General features: G+C 65.1%; 10 protein-coding genes across 10 annotated transcripts; 6 read left to right on the top strand and 4 right to left on the bottom strand.

The window, feature by feature from the left end:
- Positions 1–208: 208 nt before the first annotated feature.
- Aggf1 (Angiogenic factor with G patch and FHA domains 1) lies at positions 209–1,588 on the top strand (the record flags this gene model as incomplete). Its single annotated transcript, XM_062766628.1, has 1 exon — positions 209–1,588. The coding sequence occupies one exon, from the start codon at positions 209–211 to the stop codon at positions 1,586–1,588; it is 1,380 nt and encodes a 459-aa protein (XP_062622612.1).
- Positions 1,589–1,705: 117 nt separating this feature from the next.
- SFC1 (Succinate/fumarate mitochondrial transporter) lies at positions 1,706–3,670 on the bottom strand. The gene is made up of 5 exons (XM_062766627.1): positions 3,407–3,670; positions 2,944–3,004; positions 2,747–2,882; positions 2,249–2,693; positions 1,706–2,110 (listed from the first exon to the last, which is right to left on the bottom strand). The coding sequence occupies exons 1-5, from the start codon at positions 3,484–3,486 to the stop codon at positions 1,876–1,878; spliced, it is 957 nt and encodes a 318-aa protein (XP_062622611.1). The 5' UTR covers positions 3,487–3,670; the 3' UTR covers positions 1,706–1,875.
- Positions 3,671–5,100: 1,430 nt separating this feature from the next.
- Positions 5,101–6,937, top strand: BCS1 (Mitochondrial chaperone BCS1). The gene is made up of 4 exons (XM_062766626.1): positions 5,101–5,319; positions 5,354–5,726; positions 5,808–6,120; positions 6,176–6,937. Exons 1-4 carry the CDS (start codon positions 5,126–5,128, stop codon positions 6,874–6,876), a joined length of 1,581 nt encoding a protein of 526 aa, XP_062622610.1. The 5' UTR covers positions 5,101–5,125; the 3' UTR covers positions 6,877–6,937.
- A 1,309-nt stretch (positions 6,938–8,246) lies between these two features.
- Positions 8,247–10,821, top strand: LOC62_01G000204 (uncharacterized protein; the record flags this gene model as incomplete). Its single annotated transcript, XM_062766625.1, has 4 exons — positions 8,247–9,045; positions 9,266–10,477; positions 10,534–10,594; positions 10,661–10,821. The coding sequence occupies 4 exons, from the start codon at positions 8,247–8,249 to the stop codon at positions 10,731–10,733; spliced, it is 2,145 nt and encodes a 714-aa protein (XP_062622609.1). The 3' UTR covers positions 10,734–10,821.
- Positions 10,822–11,797: 976 nt separating this feature from the next.
- Aaed1 (Thioredoxin-like protein AAED1) lies at positions 11,798–14,206 on the top strand (the record flags this gene model as incomplete). The annotated part of the gene is made up of 1 exon (XM_062766624.1): positions 11,798–14,206. The coding sequence occupies one exon, from the start codon at positions 11,798–11,800 to the stop codon at positions 14,204–14,206; it is 2,409 nt and encodes an 802-aa protein (XP_062622607.1).
- LOC62_01G000201 (uncharacterized protein) lies at positions 12,699–14,820 on the bottom strand (the record flags this gene model as incomplete). The annotated part of the gene is made up of 6 exons (XM_062766622.1): positions 14,502–14,820; positions 14,283–14,450; positions 13,885–14,194; positions 13,673–13,773; positions 12,772–13,627; positions 12,699–12,722 (listed from the first exon to the last, which is right to left on the bottom strand). Exons 3-6 carry the CDS (start codon positions 13,987–13,989, stop codon positions 12,699–12,701), a joined length of 1,086 nt encoding a protein of 361 aa, XP_062622608.1. The 5' UTR covers positions 13,990–14,194; positions 14,283–14,450; positions 14,502–14,820.
- LOC62_01G000202 (uncharacterized protein) lies at positions 14,258–14,992 on the top strand (the record flags this gene model as incomplete). Its single annotated transcript, XM_062766623.1, has 3 exons — positions 14,258–14,456; positions 14,524–14,680; positions 14,737–14,992. 3 exons carry the CDS (start codon positions 14,258–14,260, stop codon positions 14,990–14,992), a joined length of 612 nt encoding a protein of 203 aa, XP_062622606.1.
- A 1,226-nt stretch (positions 14,993–16,218) lies between these two features.
- Positions 16,219–18,400, top strand: ARB_07867_0 (WSC domain-containing protein). The gene is made up of 3 exons (XM_062766621.1): positions 16,219–16,363; positions 16,438–17,079; positions 17,170–18,400. Exons 1-3 carry the CDS (start codon positions 16,260–16,262, stop codon positions 18,188–18,190), a joined length of 1,767 nt encoding a protein of 588 aa, XP_062622605.1. The 5' UTR covers positions 16,219–16,259; the 3' UTR covers positions 18,191–18,400.
- A 379-nt stretch (positions 18,401–18,779) lies between these two features.
- Positions 18,780–21,202, bottom strand: qa-y_0 (Quinate permease). The gene is made up of 6 exons (XM_062766620.1): positions 21,042–21,202; positions 20,909–20,984; positions 20,763–20,836; positions 19,955–20,412; positions 19,613–19,906; positions 18,780–19,566 (listed from the first exon to the last, which is right to left on the bottom strand). The coding sequence occupies exons 1-6, from the start codon at positions 21,056–21,058 to the stop codon at positions 18,875–18,877; spliced, it is 1,611 nt and encodes a 536-aa protein (XP_062622604.1). The 5' UTR covers positions 21,059–21,202; the 3' UTR covers positions 18,780–18,874.
- A 722-nt stretch (positions 21,203–21,924) lies between these two features.
- NCBP (Eukaryotic translation initiation factor NCBP) lies at positions 21,925–23,969 on the bottom strand. Its single transcript, XM_062766619.1, has 5 exons — positions 23,505–23,969; positions 23,372–23,456; positions 22,804–22,925; positions 22,453–22,650; positions 21,925–22,399 (listed from the first exon to the last, which is right to left on the bottom strand). Exons 1-5 carry the CDS (start codon positions 23,633–23,635, stop codon positions 21,958–21,960), a joined length of 978 nt encoding a protein of 325 aa, XP_062622603.1. The 5' UTR covers positions 23,636–23,969; the 3' UTR covers positions 21,925–21,957.
- Between the last annotated feature and the right edge of the window lie 189 nt (positions 23,970–24,158).

Genomic DNA, 24,158 nt, shown 5'->3' with positions numbered 1-24,158 from the left:
GTGTGGTGGTGTGTGAGATGGTGGTCGGCGAGACACAACAAATATTGCTCAAGCTCTTGGACTTGCCGCAGCCTGGAAATTCTGGGACGGCGGTCACGTGCAACGCGGAGTTGGCCCAAACTCCGTGTGTCTCATCCAATGGACACTTGTTGTTCTCGACGCTGACCTCAGTCCCATGCATTCACTCTCTCCCACCTCGTCTCGCCCAATGCCGGCCAGCACCACCGACGCACGCGCCGAAGCGTGGGTGTGGAACGCCGCGCTGGGCGTGTACTACCAGGCCGCGAGCGACACGTACGCGCTGGCCTCGGCGTCAGGCGAGTGGACCTACCTCACGCCAGCCGAGCTCGCAGAGGGCAAACACACCACGTCGTCGAACGCTGCGGCCGGGCCCTCAAGACACGAGCGCGAAGAAGGCGAAGTACTCGACGATGTGGGCTGGGGCGGGCTCATGGCGCCCGAAGACCTCGCCCGCGCCGTGGGCGACAAGAGCGGCGGCAAGGGCGAGGAGAAGAAGCGACCTGAACCGGCTACGAAGAACGGGTACGATCCGTACGGGCGTAAGGGGGATCCCTACGGCCGCGACGCGAGCAGCGACAACACACCAGATCGGCACGCCTCCGCCTCGCCGCCACCAATACCACCGCACATCCTCCGCCTGGTGGTGAAGCGCTCGCGCGCGCTACAGCCCGGCGCCGTCGCGGTGCTCGACGCACGCGAAGGCGGTATCCAACTAGGCCGGGACCGGTGCGAGCGCGGCGCAGCCGCCCGCGTGCGCGTGCGCGAGATGGAGGTCAGCAAGACGCATGCGCTCGTGTACTGGGGCAGCGGGGCGAGCGGCGGCGCGGACCCCGACGCGTGGCACGTCGTCGACCTCGGCTCTACGCTGGGGACGTACGTCGCGCACCCTGGCGAGCGGGACGCGACGCGCTTGTCCGAGGCCAAGGCAAGCTCGCAGCCATACCCGCTGCGCCACCTCTCGCGCCTGACAGTCGGCACGACGACGTTCGTCGCGCACATCCACGCCGACTGGCCGTGCGTCGAGTGCCAGATGGGCGGCAACGAGCAGATCGCGCTCGACGAGGGCAAAGCGGATGACTCGGGGGTCTCGACGCCCACGTATCAGCCCGACTCGGAGCCCGTGGCGTTCGACGCCGCCCAGCGCAGGGGAAATCGCCAGTTCAAGCGCAAGCTCGAGCTCGACGCGTTGAGGGGCACGTTGCTCGGCGACGGGGCGCGGGAGGCCCCGAGTGCCGCGTACGTCGACAGGTCGGCACAGCGGCGCAGGCTGCATCCGAGGTCGCCGCCACGGGCTGGGGTGAAGGCTGTAGAGGCTGCGCCTGCGCCGGCACCCGCGCCCGGCCCGTCGACCACTGCGCGTGCCATGCTCGCTCGCCAGGGCTGGAGCGAGGGACGCGGACTCGGCCGTGACCTGTCTGGCCGGGCCGACGCGATCGTGCCCGTCCTCCGCACCGAGCGGGCTGGTCTTGGCGCGCGCGGACAGCTAGCCGACACCGGAGATGCGGCCCACGGTGATTGGCGACAGCGCGGGAAGCAGCGCCGATGGGACGAGGTTGGGCGGAGCTAGCCACTGTACGTTGCCATGACTCGAACTCGCTGACGTGTAGCAAACATTATCAGATATCGCTTCACAAACTCCTCTCGGCTATCCGCCTATCATTGCACAAACTCAGTCCCACTCCGACTCTGTTGTACAACATGCATGCTAGGCCCTGTACTATGGCTCGGTACTTTTTTCTCCTCGCCTGCGCCAGCCGCTGCGCTCTGCTCCGTGCTGACAATGCTGATGCTCGCTCGCACCGGGGCGAAACCCTCTACAACTGTGTGCTGCTGCTGCTGCTACTGCCGCGCACACTACGAGTCGTAGTCGTCCTTGATGGTGGCTTGCGTCTTGGCCTTGTCAATGATGCGCTTGACGCGCTCGTAGACGGTGAAGACGATGGCCTGACCGGGAGCGACACGGAGGACACGGGGGGTGATACCCTTGTAGAAGGCCGACGGGCCCTCGTTCTTGAACATCTCAGTGGCGACCTTCATGAAGCGCGAGAAGGCAGTCTCGCCAGGGACCTTTGAGGCACGCTGGATACGGCTGCGGGGGTGGTTAGCGGAAAGTCCAGCCAGGGTGGGGGTGTGGGGGAGCGTGGTGTGGCGTCTCGGCGTTCGGGGTAATTGGTCCCCCCGCCCGGCAAGCACGGAGCTCCTCGCTCCCCCAATAGCTTTCACTCACGTCTTGATCGTGTCGATCGGCGCGTTGGAGAAGGGACCCATGGCACCAGAAACAAGACCGAGGACCATGGTCTGGTACGAGGGGAGGTCACCCTTGGCGGCGTACTCGGGCTGGAACTGGAGGGCCCACTTGCGGAAGTACTGGTACGCGGTGAAGTTGACACCCTGGTTGGTGGCCTGGCGAAGAGCAGTGAGGGCGACACCACGGTACAGGGTGCCGAAACCCTCCTCGGCGACAATCTTGTAGGCGGCGTGCGCGGCGTTGCGGTAACGGGGCACGGCGTCGGGGTCAGCGAGCGAGTGCTGCTGGGCCTGGAGACGGATCTTGACCACCTCCATGGGGTTGACGACGAGCACGGCCTCGGTCGCACCGGCACCAAGACCAGCCACAAAGGTGGCACCAGGCGAGATCTTGCCCTCGGCATCGGCAAGCCATCCCTTGTACACTGCGGGTGGTTAGGGCTGCGTTCTCTCTAAGGCCGGAGCTGGCCGCACTCACGCTCAAACGAAGCGAAACGGATGGCCATCTTGGGCACGATACCCGTGACGACGGCGCCGAGACCCTTGTACAGGCCGAGCGGGGTCTCGCGAGCGACAATCTGGCGACCGGTCGCGAAGAAGCCGAGGGGCTTGAGCTGTTCCGATGGTCAGCAACTTGTTCCGAAAATGAGGCGTCGAGGGGTTCCGAGTACTCACGCCCTTGGCCTTGCGCGACTTGGAGAGCTGCATGCGGACCTTGATCGTGTCAAGGGGGTGGCTGCGGGGGGTGGTTAGCGCGGTCTCGGGGGCATGCACACGCCAGTACGGGCTGCTCTACGCCCGGCCGGAGCTCGGTGCGGGCTGGTGATGGCGGCGGCAGCGGCACGTGCGGCCTTGGCGACGAGGGCGGGCGCAGCGACGAGTGCCGCGGCCACGCCTTCCTCGCCTTCTCTCCAGTATGCTGGTTTCGCTCGGAGGGAAGGTGGGTCCACCCACCCGCCCTCGAGCAAGCTCGCGAGGAAGGTCGCCCGCCCACCCACCCCTATGCGCTGCGCGCAAGAAGTATGCCACCACCCACCCCTCCTCCGGACTCCGCCTCCCCCCACCTGTCCACCCGGCTCCGCCTCCCCTTGTGCTGCACCCACCCCTCCTCCTGCTCCTTCCCCCCACCTTGACTCACCAGACAAGCGCTTCCGCCAGACCCGCGGTACCACCCGCGAGCAGGTGGGTGCTGAGAGGGACCTTCTCCTTCTTGGCCATTTTCGTTAGCTAGCTGAGTTGTTGGTAGTGGTGGTGGGAATGAGTGTGGCGCTGGCTGAGTCGGGTCTAGGGCCTGTGCGGTGCCGTCGAGCTGTCGTGCTGTTGTGCAAGAGTGGTGTTGCTAAGGAGGAAGGAAGAAGTGCGTCGATGGGTGTTTACGGGCTGGGTTTTTACTACGTGACCGTGGATGGTGTCGTAGCAGGTGCAGCAGGTGCATTGCCGGGAGTCGAGCCCGTCCCACCCAGGCCGACCGACGTGTCGGGTGAGATGTTAGCCTGGGCAGTAGGTGGCTCGTCCTCGGGTGGCCCCCATAACCGGCAACTTCACCAAATCCCTATTGTCCGAGCCAAACCACCACTGTGAGTTCATCGGAACTATGCGGCGGTAATCATGGCAGTATAGGACACGACTGGCACAACGAATGCATTGCTCGACTCGACTGGCTCGCTGGCTCGCTGGCGTAGGGGGGGGCATGGCTTCACGCCTCGGGTCCACCACCACCATGCATGGCACCCCGCCCGCCTACTACTGCCCCACCGCGCCCACCGGGCCCTCACGTCCTTCACTCCGCTCCCCTCCGCGCCTCCGCTCAACGCGACGGCCCGTGTCCCCGCCGCTGCTTTTGCTGCTGCCTCTAGTCACGAAACCGACGCGAGTAATTTGTATTAGCCAGAGCAAAGCTATGGTGTAACCTTGTCGTGTCGTCGGGACTATGTCGCAGGCCGCAGGGACAAGACAATCTCTGCCCAATGCAGCAGCGAGGCAGCGGGTGCCCCGTACCGCCCCGCCCCGCCCCGTGCCGTGCTCGCGCTCCTCGCCATCGATGCGGCCGAGAGAGGCGCACCGCCGGGCCGATCAGCACATGAGCTGCGCCGCGCGCCAGCTCGCCAGGCGCGTCTCGTTCCGGCTTTGGAGGCGCCGGGAGCAGCAGCGCTCAACTCACGCGACCAGGCAGCAAAGGTCATTGGTACGCGCTGTTGCTTGGCTGGCCGGGTATACGCCGTCCGGCGCGTCCGGTGCACCCACCCACACACCCCCTCGCTGCCGCCGGTATCGTCGGCACTGGCACGGCCGGCGTTCGGTACACGGCCACCGTTGACGCTCGTGTGCTTGTCGTCAGTGATGCAGTGACTTACTTTCGGCCGCGCGGGGCGGCCAGGGCCCCCGTGGGCGTGCATCATGAGTGTTCCTATGCATCCTCGACGCGCGATTGAGCGACGACCGCCCGTCGATCGCGCGTCCCCTCAGATTCCACGAATCCCGGGGTTGGGCATTCGCGGCGATGGGCAGCGACCAGCCAGCCGGCAGGAGCATGCATGACGCGCCGTCGTTCTTGTCAGCGGCCGTTGGTCGACCTGGCATGCTTGGCTAGAGGGATCAAGCGCCGCGAGAGCCCTGCTGGTCGTCTCGGCGCGGCGAATGGTCGCGACAGACGACAAACATCTGAACCGGAGAAACCGGACAGCCGGCAAAGTTTGGTCTCAGGGCCAACGCCACGCGACATCCACGTGAACCACGTGACGTGGACATCGCAGCAACCCCGCCTCCCCGCCGTCATCGTCCGCCGACTTTTGTTTTTCGGCACGACGAAGACGATACCAGCGACCATCGCATCGGCATCGGCACATCACACGACACGATGAACTTTGGCGGCCTCGCAGCAGGCAAGGGCAAGGCGGCGGCGGCGACGCCAGCCGCGCCATCAGCAACGGGCGACGCAGCGGCCCTCCCCTCGCTCGAAGCTGGGCCGAGCTCTCTGCCCGCGACGACACCAGCAGCACCTGCCCTCCCCGACGCAGAGCCATCACTAATCCAGAAGATCATGGCGGACAAGTAAGCTCGTCCGCGCAGCCAACTCTAACCCCAGCCCGTACTTCTCCGCCGGTGCAGGCCTGATGGGCCTCGGCGTCGTCCTCACCGGCCTCCGGCGCGGCGTCAAGCTAGCGAGCACGGCCGCGCGCCGCCGCATGCTCATCACGCTCGAGATCCCGTCCAAGGACCGCGCGTACCCTTGGTTCCTGGAATGGATGGCGGCGCAGGCCAACGCGGCCAAGCAAGTGCCCGTCGAGCACCGCGGCATCCGGGGCATCCTGAGCGGACGGATGAACCAGCTGCCCAGCCACGAGCTCGCCGTCGAGACGACGTACAAGCAGCATGAGAATGGCGCGTCCGAGGCGCTGTTCAACCTCGTGCCGGGGCCGGGGACGCATTATTTCCGGTATCGGGGGCACTGGTTCCAGGTGAGAGAGGCAGCGAGGCTCAGGCTAGAGGTCTGAGCCGCGCGTTCGACTTCGTCAAGTCTACACTCTGACACTCCCCAGGTCAAACGCGAGCGCGACGCCAAACTCATGGACCTCCACTCCGGCTCCCCATGGGAGACGCTAACCCTCACCGGCCTCTCGTCGTCGCGCACCCTCCTCCCCGACCTGCTCGCCGAGGCGCGCGAGCTCGCAGAGCAGAGCACAGAGGGCAAGACGGTCGTGTACACGGCGTGGGGCACCGAGTGGCGGCCGTTCGGCAAGCCCCGCCGCCGGCGCGAGATGGGCTCGGTCGTGCTTGGGAAAGGGATTGCCGAGCGGACCGAGGCGGACTTGAGGGCATTCTTGGCTAGGAATAAGTGGTATGCTGATCGAGGTGAGTGGGGCGTCAGGTCTGAGCTGGGTGTGGCGTCTCGCTAACCAACCCCCAGGCATCCCATACCGACGAGGCTACCTCCTCCACGGCCCGCCAGGCTCGGGCAAGACGTCGTTCATCCAGGCCCTCGCCGGCGCAATGCACTACAACATCTGCCTGCTCAACCTCGCCGAGCGCGGCCTGACGGACGACAAGCTCAACCACCTGCTGGGGCTGGTACCGGACCGCAGCTTTGTGCTCCTCGAGGACATTGACTCGGCGTTCACGCGCCGCGTGCAGACGTCAGAGGACGGCTTCAAGTCGAGCGTGACGTTCAGTGGCCTCCTGAACGCGCTGGACGGCGTCACGTCCTCGGAGGAACGCATCATCTTCATGACGACCAACCACTATGAGCGGCTGGATCCGGCGCTCATCCGCCCCGGCCGCGTCGACCTGCACGAGCTGCTCGACGACGCGGCGGGCGAACAGGCGTACAGGCTGTTCGTCAAGTTCTACGCTGCGGGTGGCGCGGGCGCCGAGGAGGCGGCGGCCGACAAGGCGGCAGTCGACGCGGGCGACCGCGACCCACTGCTGCGCGACGAGAAGTTGACCAGCGACGACGTCGAGGCGCTCGGCCGCGACGTCGCCGCTGCGGTAGAGGCTGCGCGCGCAGAGGGACGCACAGTCAGCATGGCGAGTCTGCAGGGCCATTTCATCCGCCACGGCGCGCGCGAGAGTGTCACGGGCGTCGACGCGCTGTGCCGCGTGCGCGCGTAGTGCGCGGGCGGGCGTACACGTTTGTGCCGCAGCCGTCTGTGGCGCGGCCACACACACACCATTCATAATCTTCATCATATGCATCATGTCTGCCATGCCAGGGACTTTGGCCTTGGCTGGCAAGTCGGCCTCCAGCTTTGCTCGCAGTTGCCTTGTCTTCCACCTCACCCACCTCTCTGCTGCGATACTACGCCCACCCACCCTCGAGCTGCACTCGCAGACATCTGGCCCACCCACCCACCCTGCTGGCGCGAGCGATACTGTGCCCGCCCACCCACCCCTACGCGCTGCGCGCGAGAATGTATGCCACCACCCACCCCTCCTCCGGGCTCCGCCTCCCCCCCACTGCGCCTGCTGCGGTCGTGTGCATGCACGCGTTGTATGCGGCCGCCGGCGCGGTGAAGAGGCTTCAGGTGGCCGATAAAACGTAGGGAGTCAGGGTTCCGCCCTGGCGACAAGTGACCGCCGCCTACGTCGGCCAACTCGGCAGGTCGGCAGTCGCGCCGAGGACTTGTCTGACTGCGGCAGGGGCAGGGGGCTTGCCAAGACCATTTGTTGCTGCGGACTGCTGAGTGGTGGTGTGGTGGTGCGACCAGCCAGCGGACATGCTACTGTAGCTGCTGCATGGTGCGGGCAACGAGTGCTAGGGCGTGCTGGGTGTGCTGCTGTGCATGTTGTGCTGCGCTGGCTGACTTGCTCGCCGTGACAGTTTAGTAGGTTGTAGCGCGCCGAGGTTACCTTGCAGGTTACAAAGTCTTGGCACTCCGTCTCTCCATGACGCGCTGCTGCGGCAAAAACAAGGGGAGGGGTGCCAAAGTTTTTACTGCCCTGCGCGTAGTAGCTGATAGGTAACAGTCACTGCGACTCCCTGGCCTAGCTGGATACGCATGCATTAGGACAGGCAGGTAGTGCTGCTGCTGCTGCGCGCGTCCATGCTACTGCACTACGCCGTAGCCGTAGCATCACGCGGCAGCCCGTTGGTCAGACACGGCAGTCGCGACTTGTGCCTTTGTTGCTCGGTCTCCTTGTCGGGCGGGCAGGTTTCATCGTCGCCTCGTTGTCGTCCGCAGCAGCAACAACTCTGGACAACCCACGCAACCCCACGCATTCTACTCTTACTCATACTCTACCTCTATTAGTCTGCGCCGACCGCAGTGTGCATACCGACCTCCCGCCGAGTCCAGTCCAGCCAAGCCCCCACGCCACCGCAGCGACTCCGCACACGACCACGCCGTAGCCAGCCGCGCGATAAGCCCCGCCCCGCCCCGCCTCCCGAACTGCTGCGGACGACTGACCGACAGGCAGGCAGACAGCACCTTTAATACCCACCCGACCTTCCCCCTCGACATGCCAACCCCCCACAACACACCATGAACGACAGCGATAGTAGCGACTCGGGCTCGAGCTCTAGCTTTGCGTCGTCGAGCTCGAGCTCGTCGGCGCTGGCACCGCAACGAAAGCAGCAGCGCGGCCGCACCTCGGTCCTCTCCCCCACCTCGTGGTTCAGCATCACGCCGCCTGCGCATTCCGCGACTGCGTACGACTTTATCCCGCTGCACACCCAGCAGCGCAGGTCACGGCGCAGCCCGTCCCCTCCGTCTAGCGAGTCGTCCTCGTGGTCTTCGTCGTCGAGCGCATCGCCCCCGCCATCACCATCACGGAGAAGACGACGACAGGCGACATCATCATGGCTACTGCCGTCGCCACCTTCCTTCTCGTGGCTGCCTGCTTCGACTGGACGCCGGACACCGCAGCTGGCGCTCGCGCTCCTCATCCCCATCCTCGGATTACTCCTCGCGTTCGAGCTGCGCTCGCAGCACAACCTGCGGCGGGCGTGGGCAGCAGAACACACGGCGCGCGTGGCGTCCCACATGCCCGACGCGCGCGGCCGCCTCGACCTCGCAACGTTCCGCGAGGGCAAGTTCCGTGAGAAGCGGGACGGCGCGCGCGCAGCGCTCGAGTACGACGAACTCCATCCCGACGAGGAGCGCCAGCTCGCCGACGCCGCAGCCGATACCTGGCCCAGCTGGTGGGGCAGCGTCGACGACGCGGGCCGCTCGCCCTTTGACCATGTCCCGTCCCCGCAAGAACCTCGACGCATCCTCTTCCTCACCTCCTACGACGACTACCTCGAGCGCATGAACACGCACACATACGAGATTGTCGATGGTGAGTCTTGTGGCGCGCGGGCGATCGGTGCGGGGCGCTCTGGGCGCCGCTTGGCAGGGTGTGGCTGCTGCGGCTGGCGACGGGCCAATGTGGCACAAGTCGTTTGCTCACCGGTGTTTGGCCCGTCGGCGCTATTAAATGCGCGGCGCTCGATTGGCCGCCGCAGTGGTCGTCTGCGCGGGCCCCTGTTGTCGTGTGCTGCATGTCGCTGACGCAACAGCTGCCATTCGCCACCCAAATGTCATTGTCGACGTCTGGGGCCCTGGCTGGTCCGGGTACGACTGGAATGTCACCCTCAGCGTCAATGTCAAGCGGCGCGCCAACCGCCTTGCTGATATCGAGCTGCACAAGGAGGTGCACGGCAAGAATGCCGAAGCGGCAAGGAAGGAGTACCTCCGCGACCAGTGGGCGAACAACCGGAAGGAGTGGGCACGTCGCTTCCTGGATGTCACACGCGCGCCAGAGGCCTCCGACTACCAGGTGCCGTTCCAGGCGCCCAAGTGGGACCACTTTGACGACGAGTGTAACCCGTTTGTCCGGTACGACATTGTGTGGACGTTTAGCGACATCTACAAGGCCGACGACATGCCGCATGTCGACGCGCTGGACTGCGATGCCTTGTTAGTCCAGCAGCTGGGCGACTGCCACGAGCACCGGTGTATGAAGGAGTGGTACCCCCAAGCCAACAACATCACGCTTACCAAGTATGCGTTTGAGCTTGAGGAGATCTTCAACTACGAGAACGTGCGCAAACACTACCCCGACTTCACAATGGGACTGTTTGGCCACTCGCCCGACACTGGCAACGAGTGGGACTTTTACCCCGCGCCGTGGGCCGCCAAGCGGAACAAGGCCATGATCTTTGGGTACGACGGCAGCTTCTACCCTATTCGGACGACGATCACCGACAACTTGAACCGGCTGAGAGACGACCCGCACCTGTCGGACAGCGACGCGCTGGTCGGGCGCCACGAGCACCCGGGGTACACGGTCGAGATTCCCGAGTCGGCACGGACGACCCCGCTCGAGACGTATGAGGTTGGCCACGAGACGTACAAGACGCATCGGGCGCTCCGTGCCGACTTTGGACGCGGTATGCGCGAGGCGCAAATCTGCGTGTTTGACTCGAGCCTGGAACGCAAGTTGATCCGCAAGTACGCTCAGGCCATGCTCAGCGGCTGTGTACTCGCGACCGATCTACCGACCGAGCACGAAGAGGCCCTGTCCAAGTTTACGATCCCGCTCGAGCCGTCGTGGGACATTGAGCAGATTGAGGGCCAGGTGCAGCGCTACCTCGACGACCCGGCTCGCTTGCACCAGATGGCGCTGGACGCGTTCGCGTACGCCCGTCAGCATTTAACGACCACTAGCAAGATTTCCAGTGTCCTCGCAATGGCCGACTCGTACCGGGCCGGAGCGCGGGGCTATGATCGTGAGTCACGGCGGCGGGATGGCGGGGCGAGCGCTAGTGCTGACTACCACCCCCAGATGCCTTTGGGTTTTCGTCGCGGTGCAGAGCCTACTGGAGCGGGAACGACGCGCAGAGACCGTGAGTCGTCGTCATGGTGGCTTGATCGTGGCGGGCATTTGGCGGGGGTACTAACCACTCTTGCAGGCCATGGTGCAAGGTCGAGCACGGGTATCGGGGGCTTGAGGATCACATCATTAGCAGCAGTGAGAGGGAGTGAGAGGGATGATTGATTTGTAGCATCATCATGAGCATGCTGCCTGCCGCGTTATGTCGCGGCGGCGCCATTGTAGACCATTCATAGAGCCATAGCCATACTTGATTTCGTCGTGGGCAACTCGCCCGCGCGTCATTGCATTGCATCTTGCACTTAAACATAGTTTTGTCAGTCGCGTCGGTCATTGTCTCGGTTCACCTTTTAGCTTTGGCGGATGCCAAGCGCGTGTAGGTGCTCGTCACGGTGCTGCAGCCACCGTCACCGTCACCCCCGTAATGTGACCCGGAACTGTTTGGCGGGGAGAAATTCATTAAGGGTGGCGTGGTGGGTGTGCGGCGGCGGCAGCGGGCGGTGGGTCTGGACAGCCGCTGTCTGGCATCCTGCATCCTGCATGCAGGGTTCTGTGGGTGGACGGTCACAGGCAGCTGACTGACTGACTGACTGACTGCACGAAGCACGCCATGGCCTGCACGGCGAGACGTCGAGATGCAGGCACAGAACACCGAGGGAACCAGCTGACCTGTAACTTGTGCTAATCTCGCCTCGTCGCCGAACTCTGCTGGCCGTGCCGTGGAGCAAACAGCAGCCAGCGCACGACGCTTCTTCATCGCCGACTCGGACGCCGGCGCGCTAGCGGCCATTGCAGACAGGACAGACAGGCTGCATACTACTCTGCGTATCTGCATCCGCCAGCCCTGCTAGCAGCGGCGGCGCGCAAACAACCTCAGATCACCAGAGGCACTCCCGCGCTTGTGCCTGCAGGTCTCATTCTGGCGCCGCCTCTGATCGCCCGCCGAGGCGGCGCCACCCACCTGCTATCCCGTAATGCGTACGCGATGGTGCTTGTGCTGCCGCACTGCAGAGTGCGGCACTTGGCGCGTTGCGAACAGCTTGCAGGACATGCAGGATGCTCCTGCTCACTCAGCCCAGGACAGCACGCACGATCGTGCTTGTCCGGCGAGACGACTTTGATAACTATTGCTGTAAACTGCTGTTTCTTTTCTCGTCAGCGCGAGGTGCTGCCTGCCCCCCGTTCGTTTACACCCAGCAAGCTCAGCCCGCGAACCATGTCCCTCGGAGCTACGACGAGCTACAGCGGCGGCGGAACAGCGGCGCCCCAGCCGCCGGTGCCAGGCGCGAGCAAACACCTGCTTGGGGTCGACTTAAGCGCCTCGTCCCTCATGGCGCGCCGCCGCACCCCCACCCCGCCGCCGCCCATCGTCGTTTCTCAGTCGACCTCGCACCAACTCCCAACAGCCCACAGCATCGACGACGAGATGGAGGCGCTCCTCCGCGACGCCGGCGTGACGCAGCGCGAGATCCGTATCCGGCGCAAGAAGGTGCCCGGCTCTCCGCGCCGCTCAATACCCTCGCCCTCCCCCTCGCCCGCGCCGCCGAGCCCGCGCGAGCTGCTCCCGTACGAGCGGGACGACTCGCCGTCGCCGCCGAGCTCGGCGAGCAGCCGCAACTCTGGCGTGTGGCCCGGTGCCGAGGCCACCTCGCCGCCCGTGTCGCCCAAGCGCGCGAGCATGATCCGGCGCAAGCCCACGCCGCTGCTCGACGCAGCGCTCGCAGTCGAGGCGGAGCGCGCGAGCGCGACCCCGCCGCCGCGATCACCGACCCACACGCCGCCCGTGCTCCTCTCCGTCCCAGGCCCGGGGATGCCGGCCATCGCGCTCCCCGCAGGCGCGGGGCAGCTCAAGCGCCCCCGACCCGCGCCGTTCGCAGCCTTCTCCCCGCCCCCGCCGCCCGCCGACGAGCCAGACGCGCCATACTCGCCCATCACGGTGCGCCCGGCCTCGTGGCAGCGCCCGTCGCGCACCTTGTTTGGCGAGTACGACGACGGATCGGCGCCAGCAGCGCCCAAGTCGGCGCCGGCGACCATCGCGCGTCGAGGCCAGCAGCAACAGCAGCAGCGTAACGCCATGGAGGCGGTCCACGAGGTCGACGCGCGCGTCACTGTCCCGCCTACACCGCCGCCAGAGCCCGTCGCTGTGCTCCCAGAGGCAGCAGCAGCAGCGCCGCCCCGCGCCGAACCTACCCTCCCCCGCTCGGAAACCATGCCCGCCCGCCCCCCGCTCAGCTCCGCAGACAGCTCAAACAGCATCAAGAGCCTGCCCGAGTGGCTCGCCGCCAAGCCCGTCCGCTCCAGCAGCGGCGACGGCGCGCCGCGCTCCCACCTCCCGCGCAGCGCGAGCATCAGCTCCAAGCTCGCGATCGTGGTGCCCTCCGTGCCGGAGGAGGAGCCGATGCCCGCTGCACCAAGCATGATCACTTCCCCTCGCGAGGCGTCGCCGGCCACTACGCCCGTCGCGCCGGCGTCGCCCACGTTCGGAACAGTCACAGTGCCTGAGCCCGAGCCGATGCCCGTGCCCATGCCGGCGGCAGCCCCGACGCGCGGCCCGCGCTCGCCACTCCGCGTCACGGGGCTGCCGCACGGCGCGAAGCGCCTCTCCGGGTCCTCGCTGGACGGGGAGCACACCGACTCGGAGTACTTCTCCGAGGTGTCGGAGAAGCCTGCGCCCGCCGTCCCGGCACCTGGGTCGACCGTGTCCGCACTCGACAGCGAGATCCGCACGCCGACCGGCGCGACGTTCCACTCGGGCACGGTCGACGAGGAGCCCAGTACCGTTCGCCGCGCGTACCGCGTGAGCCGGGTCGAGACGGAGCCGTCCACAAGCGACGAGGAGCGAGATGACGACGACGACGAAGAGTACGCTTCCGCTGAGGACCACCTCCAAGCGCCGGTCGCGCGCGTCGAGATGCCTGTGCCGCGCCCGCTCGCATCGCCTGCGACGGTGCGCTCGGAGCCGGTGGGCGAACACGTGCGTGCTGTCGGCGCCGGCGTACCCAAACCGCGGTCGCTGGAGGACTCTGCAGTCGGAGCAGCAGGCACCCTGCACCCTGGGTCGCTGCCCGCGCGCAAGGTGTCCCTCGCCAACAACAACCTGACGCCGACAAGCAGCAAGGGCGCCAAGATGAAGGGGTCGGTGAGCTCGCGCAGCGCGGGGCGCCGCGCGCCGACGACGACCCACGGGCTGGACTACGAGGCGTTTGAGGACGAGTACCCGTCCGACGACAGCGTCGAGCCAAAGCAGTCGGGCAAGTCCAAGTCGCTGCCGTTCAGCGTGTTCCGCGCACCGTCGGCACGTACCCTGTGGGAGGCGTCGCAGCGCACCGTGACGGACGACGAGGGCAAAAAGGTCGCCTTTGGCGACCTGTTCCCTTCGTACGACGGCGGCGCGCAGAAGACGGTCATGGTCTTCGTCCGCCACTTCTGGTGCGGTGCGTGCCAGAACTACATGGAGTTCTCGCTCGCAAACGTCGACCCCGAGATTGTGCGCCAGCACAACATCCGCGTCGTCTTGATCGGGTGTGGCAGCTGGAAGGCGATCAAGGCGTACAAGGCCCTGTTCAACTGCCAGTACGAGATGTACACTGACCGGTCGAGAAAGATCTACAAGCTGATGGGGTGAGTACGACACAAGGAGGGATGGTGAGTGGGTGCTGACTGTTGCAGCCTCAAAATGCCCAAACGCAAGGACAACGCACCCAAGACGCGTGGCGCATACAACCAGACCGTGTGGACCCAGGCCACGACCGGCCTCAAGCGCGGCTTCAAGCACATGCGCCATGTCCCAGGCGACTTTGTGCAGCTCGGCGGCGAGTTTGTGCTTGTACCGGGATACAAGGCCGAGTTTACGCACCGGATGAGCACGCCTGCGAGTGAGTCAGATGTTGTGCAATCCGACTCGTCCCCACGACCCCTACCCCCTGCTGACGCCACGCCCAGACCACATGGAGTTTATCGACGTCCTTCGGCATGCCGGGATCCCCGATCAGGCGTTTGAAGCAGCGGCCAAGGCGGCGATCATGCCTGCGCGTATTCCGAGCATGGCGTCCACGACCGCCAGCATGGGGGCGAGCACGCTCGATCGCGCGCTCGAGCAGTGAGTAGAAGTGGCCGGTGTCCGTGCTTGCCGCAGTCTCTAACCAAGCCCCTCAGAATCGAGGCCGAGCGCGACGAGGACAGTCGCACGAGCTGCGCGATGCCCGACCTCGACGACGACGACGAGTCAGACGCCGAGACCGAGACCGAGGAGAACGAGCACGAGCTCAACCGCCGCTTCGAGGAGGCAATGGCCCACGAGCAGGCCCTCGCGGCCAAGCAGGCGCGCATGGGCGCGGGCGCTCCCCGCTCCCCCCCACCCCAGCCAGCCGCGCCAGCCGCGCGGGCGTCGCAGGTCGGCCTCGCGCTGTGATTGACGACACTTGTTCACGACCTACTCACGACGACCATTATCCAGAAAACCAAAACCTTCAACAAAGCTATTCAATTGTTCTACTAGTGCATTGGGCATCGCGATTAGGTGTACAGAGTATGTATGCAGGTGCTGCTTGTGACGACGACCGACCCGAGGTCACCGAGGTGGACCGCGCGGTACGACGCCTGATAGGTCCGGACCAGGCCGCCGAACCTCAAGTCTAGAGGCCGACGCCGCCGCCGACCGACGCCGACCTGAACCTTGCCTGACCTGACGCCGACCTGACGCCGCCACCGACACACACACACACAAGGTTAAGGCACGTTTCGAACGCCGCCAACTTCGACTGCTGCGCCTGACGTCTGGATCCGAGGCACACAGCGCCGACCTTCCCACTCGGCGAGGCCGCGCGCGTTGCGTACCGCGCTCGGCGCGGCGACCGGTCCCGAATGTTTATGGGGGCGTTTGTCTGTTGACGACGAGTGCTTACACAGCTGCTGCTGCATGAGGAAAGTGCCGGCGAGGAGGGGGCTGATTCACTGACCCGCTGAATGACTGAATGGGCGCTGATTACAGTTTGCCTGCGGCGATGGATGGCTGTTGGGGTGCTGAATGCTGACTGACTGCAGCAGTGGTGCGACTCGGGATTCCCGCGCTGCGACGCGCCACGACGCGACCGACGCGACGCGAGGGGCACACACCCACACTTCACACACGCACCCGAGGAATCGAGGACGCGAGGAGGCTGCAGCAGCGGCTCGAGACACCGACGGGCACGCCTAGTGTGCTGTTGAAACTCCCCTGGCAGCACGGATCGGTGATCGTGTTGCTGCTCAAGAAACTGGATAGGGCAAGTGACGACGCGGCGCGCCGGCGCCACTGTGGCGTTATTCAATCCCTGCGGACAACCGATGCGGCGAGGGAGGGCTGCTTGGCCAAGCTCGCTACACATCTATCTCTGGTTCGTGCTGATGCATGCTGGCGCGCAGGTGCGAGGTGTTATCGGTCCCGACCTCGCTGTGTGCCCTGTGGCGCGATGACGGCGAGAGCGAGGCGCCACGCCACGGGGTAAGGCAAGGAAAGGCAACACGCTCCACCCATCCGTCGATGTGTGTTTGTGCTGTTGTGTGCGTACAGCGTGCGGCCTTTCCGGCCGGCGCGAGAGGACAACGAGGCATAAAAGCACACTCTTGCACCCACTCGCCTTGTTCTCCATCCCCATCCCAGCCTCCTCCGACACTCCTTCACCCCACACTCATTCACGATGCTCGGCGCTGTGCTTGCCTCGCTCGTCACCCTGCTGGCCGTGCCGGCCAACGCCTACTTTATCCTCTCGCACCCCGTCCTGGAGACGACGCGTCTGGACCCGTGAGTTGGGCTTCGGGGAGTGGGCGTCGGCATGCCGGCGCGATCCGCAGTGTGGCCACTGACATCCCCCCCAGCATCGTCACCCCCGGCACGGTCGGCGGCCACATGCACTCGATCGTCGGCGGGTCCGCCTTCAACCGTACGACGACGTACGAGTCTATGATTGCGTCCAAGTGCACGACTGCTCCCGTCACGATCGACAAGAGCAACTACTGGACGCCCCAGCTCTACTACTACGACCCTTCGGACCAGAGCTACACCGGCATCCCCGTGGCCTTTGTCAACACGTACTACCTCCCGCGCCCGGGCCCAGGCGAGACGACAGTCAAGGCGCCCCCCAAGGGCCTGCGCATCCTCCAGGGCAACCCGTTCCGCCGCACGTTCAACGCGTCGAGCTTTGACGACCAGTCGGTCTCGTTCGTGTGCCTCGACTACAGCGGCGCCCACCAGAACGACCCCGCCTGGGCGCAGCGCAACAGCTTCTTCGAGCACAACTGCCCCGACGGCCTGCGCGCCCAGGTCAACTTCCCCAACTGCTGGGACGGCGTCAACCTCGACTCGCCGGACCACCGCTCGCACATGGCCTGGCCCAGCGGAGGCGTCAACGGCGGCGGTACCTGCCCGCCCTCGCACCCCGTCCACCTCGTCCAGGTCTTCTACGAGTTCATCTACAACACCGGAAACTACCCCTTCAACCCTGCGGGCACGCCTACCTGGTGAGTAGAGTTGGTCGTGGCGAGTGGCGCTGGGGGTGGCGGTGGCGGCGTGTTTGAGTGTTAAACAGTGGCGTTCTGACACACACGCAGGGTCTTCGCTAACGGTGACGCGACCGGCTACGGCATGCACGGTGACTTCATCGCCGGCTGGGAGGAGCCCAATGGCGTCAACGTCCTCCAGCAGGCCATCGACGGATGCAACGACAACAACGGTGTCGGCGGCGAGCTCCAGAACTGCCCTCCCTTCGTGCCCTACATCAACAACGCTGCCGCGTCGGCCTGCCGCCCCGAGAACGAACTCGTCAACGAGGACAATGGTGTCGGCCACAAGATTGCCCGTCTCCCCGGTAACAACCCTCTCTGGGTCGGCACTGGCCCCAAGCCTTCGTGGCCCGGCTTTGTCGACGTCGACACCTACGTCTCGCCCACCTCGACCATCCCCACCGGCTACTCGCGCACCGGCTGTATCGCCGAGGGCACCTCGGGCAGAGCTCTCACCGGCGCCTCGTTCTCCAACAACAACATGACCCGCGGCGCCTGTGTCTCGTGGTGTGCTGACCGCGGCTTCCCCTACGCCGGTGTCGAGTTTGGCCGCGAGTGTTACTGCGACACGCAGCTGCGTAACGGCGCCTCGAACACCACCATCGACGACTCGCAGTGCTCGATCCAGTGCGCCAACAACGTCAACGAGAACTGCGGTGGCCGCAGCACCCTCGACCTGTTCTACAACCCCGCCAAGACGCCCACCAACCCCACGCCCGCGGGCTGGACCCAGACCGGCTGCTACACCGAGGCGACCAACGGCCGCGCGCTCACCGGCTACTCGTTCGCCGCCAACAACATGACGTGGCAGGGCTGCCTCGACACGTGCCAGGCCAAGGGCTTCAAGCTCGCCGGCGTCGAGTGGTCGCGTGAGTGCTACTGCGGCAACTCGTACAGCGCCGGCGCCGTCCCCGCCCCCGCGACCGACTGCAACATGCCCTGCTCGGGCGACAACCTCCACACGTGCGGTGGCTCCCGCCGCCTCACGACCTGGTCGTTTGGCGCCACGGCCAGCAAGCGCGACCTCTCGGCGCGCCGCACCACCCTCCGCGACGCCCTTGAGCAGTAAGTGGTAACTCGGCTTCTCCGCCTCCTCGCTTCACGTGCCTTCGTATCTGGTATAATGGCGCTAGCTGCTCTGTCTATACCTCGTCTCGCCTCGCCTCCGAATCGTGCCTCACCTCCCCCTTCCCTCCCCTCTTCTCCCTGTTTCTAGCCGGCTGGGCAAAAAAAGTGCTGTCCGTGACAGCACATGCTAGATGCATTTCTTGCCACTTGAGGATGTGTTACAGAGGGTGATAGGGTGGTGGGTGAAACGAGGCCAATGGCTGGAGTATCCTACACGAGGCCGTCGGCCAGTGGCGCAGAGTCCAGGATCAACGGCGAGTGGAACCGAGTCCAGGATCAGTGTCGTTGGGAACTTGGCGATGTCTTGGCGTTCGGTTGGAGGGAGGGCACAGGACATACTTGCATTCCTTGAAGCAGCATCGCAGCAGCTGCGTGCAGGTAGTTGAAGGTTGTCGTGAGTGAATGGATTGGGCAGAGGACACGAAAGTGGCGTCTCCAGTGTGGCGGAGCGATGTCCTGACCGCGTCCTCTTCCTCTGTATACCATTCAACCTCTACACCAACGCACGATACCTTGACGCGCACGCAGCAGTAACCAGGCCCTCAAATCATCCCAAACAAGTCACATCACGTCCTACTTTACTCCATGCGATACAAGCCACCCTGCCATTCTGCCACACACCCGCCTACACCGTCTCCTTGGTCCGCACCTTCTCAACATGGACGCTCTCGCCCCCCTTTTCAATGTGCATCTCCTGCGCCTGGGCCTGGAGGTATCGCTCGCGCTCCTCGGCGGTCGTGGCGCCAAAGATGATGTCCATGGCCTCGAGGGAGAGGCCGCGCGTCTCGGGGAGGAAGAGCGTCGCGATGACGACCGACACGATGTTGATGCACGCGAAGAAGAAGAACATGCCGCCGTTGGGCAGCGCGATGACCATGAGCGGCGTGCACTTGGACACGACAAAGTTCCAGAGCCACTGCGTCGCAGCCGCCGTCATGAGGCCGTAGTGGCGCGTGCGGTTGCTGAAGATCTCGGAGCAGATGACCCACGGCAGCGGGCCGACCGAGAAGCAGTACGGGATGACGAACAGGTAGATCATGACCGCCATGCCGATGGACGCGCCGGACGTCGTGCCAGCGTTCGAGACGGGCGGGTGGGTGTGGTAGATCGCGCCGATGATCCACAGGAACATGGACATGAGGCCCGCGCCGATGATAAGCGGCCACTTGCGCCCGAAGCGGTCGACGCCGAACATGATGAAGATGGTTGTGGCGACGATTTTGACGAGGCCGTAGACTCCGGACGCGAGCAGGCCAGTGCTGGGGCCGACGAGGCCAATGTCCTTGAAGATGATGGGGGCGTAGTATCCGATCGAGTCTGAAGTGTCAGCGAACACGCAAGAGGCTCTGTACCCGCGACTCACTCTGTCCGCTCCACTGCTGCAGCGTGAAGATCACAAAGGCCATGAGGAAGCGCACGCGGTTACCCTTCTGGAAGACCTCGCGCCAGCTTGCGCCCTTGTTGGTCTCCTCCTCCTCCTTGACGGCCGCCTGGATCTCGGCAAACTCGAGCTGCACGGCCACGTCGTCCTCGGGCCGGTTACGGATCCACGCGAGGTTCTTGAGCGCCTTGTCCGACTGGTGCTTGGTTGCGAGCCAGCGGGGGGACTCGCGCAGGAAGGGGAGCATCATCATCATGATTCCGACGGGAACAAGTTCTGGGCACATCAGCCGCCGCTATACTCCGGTCCCGGGGTGCGACTCACGGAAACCGATAGGAATACGCCACTGCTTCGGCCCGTCCGAGAGCTTCATGAACGACACGCCATAGTTGATCCAGTACGAGAAGGCGACGCCGATCGTGACGACGATCTGGAACATGCCCGTGATGCGGCCTCGGATTTCCTTCGGCGCGATCTCGCCAGCGTATGTAGGACACGCCATGGACATGAAACCGACGCCAAAGCCCGCGACGAGGCGGCCGATGTAGAACTGGTTCAAGGACCCGAAGCACGCCGTCTGGATCACGCCGCCAATCGTGAACACGATACAGCCGAGCCAGAGCGTGTTGACGCGTCCCCACCTGTCGGCGACGGGCGCGCCGGCAATCGCACCGAAGAAGGCGCCGCCGAGGAGGATGGACACAATGTTGCCCTGCAGCGTGGCGAGGTGCGTCTTGCTTGCTGTCGCCAGGCCGAACTCGTGAGAAAAGGTCGTGAGGGCGCTGGGGGTGGTGTCAGCGCACGTGTGCGGGTGCGGGTGCGGGTGCTGGGTGCCACTTATCGTCGTCGCCGCCACCCTCGAGCAATGTGCTTGCTAGTCATCTCGCCCACCCACCCGCCCTCGAGCGTTGCTCGCGAGGAAGGTCTCCCACCCACCCTCCCTGCTACGCGAGTGATGCTTTGCCCGCCCACCCACCCCTACGAGCTACGCAAGTGATGCTTTGCCCGCCCACCCACCCCTACGCGCTGCGCGCGAGAAATGGACCACCCACCCACCCCTGTCCTCGCTGCGCGAGGAAGAAGTATGCCCCCACCCACCCCTCCACCGCTCCGCCTCCCCGACGCCACTCACATCACACCTCCTCCCAGTCCAGTGTCGTATCCAAAGAGAAAGATACCCGCAAAGGAGATGATGGCCATGTAGTACTGTGTGAACGAACGTGGTCAGAGCGGTCCTTCCTTGCCTCCCACGGTGTGCACGGCTGCACGGCCACTCACAGCACGGCGGTGGGACGCGCTCTTGGGCGCAAAGGCCAGGCTCGAGTCGAGCGCCTGGTCGCGCACCGTTTCGTCTCTGCTCGGCGTTAGCATTGCTGTCGGCCAGCCCATGTATGCAAGCAAGTATACGCACTGGTAAGCCGGGGCCATGGTGGTTGCGAGGGAGCGAGGTGGTGGTGTGGAATGTGACGCCGTCGTGCAAGTCGACGTCTTATAGTCGGGGCAGTCCTAGCGACGAGGCAGGCGGCATGCCACTACGACTACGGCCCGGACGGCCCGTCGCATGGGCGAAACCTTGCGCTGGTTAGTGGCCGACAGACACCAGACGAGGTGGACAATAGAGTGGGCCGGTGGGCGCGCGCAGTGGGTGGGGTGGTGTCTTGCGCGCATGCACGCGGGCGGCCCGGTCAGCAGGTGGTGGTGGCGCCGCGGGGGTCACATGCACAGGCCAGAGCCCCTCCTGCCCCTCCCCCACCTGGCACCTGGGACCCCCTCGGGCTCCTCGGCACGACCACGGCAACGCACGACGCACCACACGATGATGCAGCAGCATCGGTATTGTACCCGGCACGAGACCCGAGCGACCACGCCCCCCTCGCCGCCCCCGCCGTTTCCGGGCCGCCGCGCCGCCAGGCCGCAACCCTTGCTTGGTGCGGCTAGATCGGGTGCGCAGTAAAATGCATGTGGCCTTGGCAGCAGCACAGTCACATCTCTGCATCCAAAGAGCAACATTGCCCTCGCTCCACGGCCCACGGCCGACTGACCCGTCGCACCCCGTGTCGCTTGCACCCGTGCCACCTGCCCGCCGCGCCGCCGGGCCGCGAGCCGCACACAATAAAGAAATCACGTCCTCCATTCATCATGGCCCACTCTGACTCCTCCCCTCCTCAAACTCCCCCGGCACACACCCCGCCCGAGCCGGGCAAGCCGAGCCGCCTTTCCGATTACTCGGTGGTGGCCGTGGTGGACGCATGGGCACCGCGCCCCTCGACTCTCGCTTGTCACTCACATCCCTGCACTCACTCCGGAGCACCGGCACGATGCATCATCTATTGCTCCCTACGAAATCCGCTGCCCCAGCCGTTCCGTCGCTCGCCGTCCTCCCGGGGCGGCCGGGGCTCACGGTAGTGGCCAGTGCTGCGCTCGCCTCGCTCCCCACGCTCGCCGCGCTCTCCACGTTCCCCACGTTCGCGGGGCTCGCGGGGCTCGTGGTGGCTGCGGTTGCCATACTGCTGGTGGCCGTGGTAGCCCTGTCCACCGTGCGCGCCATGTCCAGCGTGCCCGCCGTGGCCGTGCCCTCCAAATCCGCTGCCACCAGCGCCGCCGCCGCCGTGGTGCTGCGACGCACCGCCCTCAAATGGCTGCTGCGACTGCTGGCCACCCTCGGCCAGCTTGTCCTTGAGCGACGACGCAGCGTCCAGCAATGCCTTGTTGGCACGGTACTCGCACATGGTGGTTGGGGGGAGGCCGAGAACAGAAAGAATCTTCTCTCTGCGAGCGTGTGTCAGAAACAGCGCGACCTGCAGCAGCTTGCCTCCACTCACTTCAATGCGCCTGAGCGCACACCCTCACCCTCCTCCTCGACCCACACACTCAAGATGGACTCGGTCTGGCGCACGCTCAGGACACACCCGACGACCGTGTCGGCCTGGTCAAACTGGTCGCCAATCAGAGCAAACAGCAGCGCCTCGTACAGCACGGGCGTGATCGGGTGCAGCAGCCGAATGGTAAACTTGCCGCCGCTGCAAAACGTGTAAGCGATATCCCTCGATTGACGCAGCGACGCGGTGACCGGCCCGGTGCCCGCGCCCCCGCCCGCCCAGGCATCCTGTCATCTCGACAGTGGCCAGGCAAGCCGGCTCGCGCGCGCGGCGATAAACCCGATAGACACTTACTTGACCATCTCCTCCCAGATACCGGGCCGCTGGATCCGGCTCAAAAAACACAAAATGTCGGTCACGGGCGCCAGGTCTGCGGGTGACGTGATGTGCGCGTAGAGGTGGAGAAAGGACTCGATCTGGGGTGGGGGTGATCAGCGGGGCGTCAAGTGTGGGGGTGGGTGGGGCTGGGGCGACGGTGATCCGGCTCATCACTTCTGTGCACGTTTGCGATCAACACGCCGCCGTGTGCCATTGTGTTCTGCCATTGTCGACACCTCGTAGGGCGCGGGGCCGGTCTGTCACCGCGGTATGCGGTGAGGACACTCCCCACGTCCTTTGAGCCCTATACGCTCCGCGGGACATTCCGTAGATACTGTAAGCGGAACAGTGCTCGTCGGCGTGCCAACAAAGGACGCCCACCAGCGTGCCAACAACAGGGCACACGACCGGCGCGACCCATTGTCTCGGCCACACGACACACACGCCCTGCGTCGCGCAGCCCCAGAGGCGCACCTCCTCCACAGACAGCAGGACCAACAGATCTCCCCACACCCAGACCACGCCCCGCCCACTCATCACTCACCGAGCCAAACGTCGCGACCTTGTGGATCTCCTTCTCGTAGTCGACCTTGGTCCCAGGTGGACGGTGGACGTAGCTAATGGACCATCTGGGGGTGTCAGCTTGGCGCCTCGCTCTTCGCATCATCTCCACTCACTCCTGGCGCAGCAGGTGGCGGCCGGCCGCAGCGCTGGGCACCGGCGCGGCGGGCTTGGTGCCCACGCTCAGCGAGAGACGCGACGAGCCCGTCAAGCTCGTGGTGCGGCGCGTAGCTGGCGGGATGGACATGGCGGGGGCAGGGTCGGGTTCGAGTCGGGTCTAGGTATTTAAGCTTGCGCGGGGTATATGTGCGTTGCGCTGGATTATATGTCGCCGGGGGTGATTAGATGCGCGCGTGCTGGCGAGTGGGCAAGGGGAGGCAAGGCAGGAAGACGTGTGGGGAAGGGAAAGCGAGCGCGTCGCGGCTGGGCGTGGCGTGTGCTGAGTTGTCGAGTCGGCGGCGTTAGGGGCGTGTGTGTGTGTCGAGCAGTAGCGACCGAGAATGGGCGAGATGTGAGTGAGATGGAGGGAGTTGATGTGTGAGTTTGTCGAGACGATGCTTGGTTCAACACAAGTCGACAAAGACGCAAAAGACGAGTGGGGAAGAGAGAGTGGGAAATTGGCGCGCCTAAATAGAGGCACAATTAGGCGTTCTTAAACAGGTCAGTTGGATTTCAACATTTAGGCCCGCAGCCACGTGGTACTACGTCACTGGGCTGTGTTTAGAAGCTGCGTTTCATCAGTGGCCCACTGCGCAAAACAGTGCAGCACA

Source organism: Vanrija pseudolonga, chromosome 1 (assembly GCF_020906515.1).
Source record: "Vanrija pseudolonga chromosome 1, complete sequence".
Lineage (NCBI taxonomy): Eukaryota > Fungi > Basidiomycota > Tremellomycetes > Trichosporonales > Trichosporonaceae > Vanrija > Vanrija pseudolonga.
This window is presented reverse-complemented; position numbering and strand designations above follow the sequence as displayed.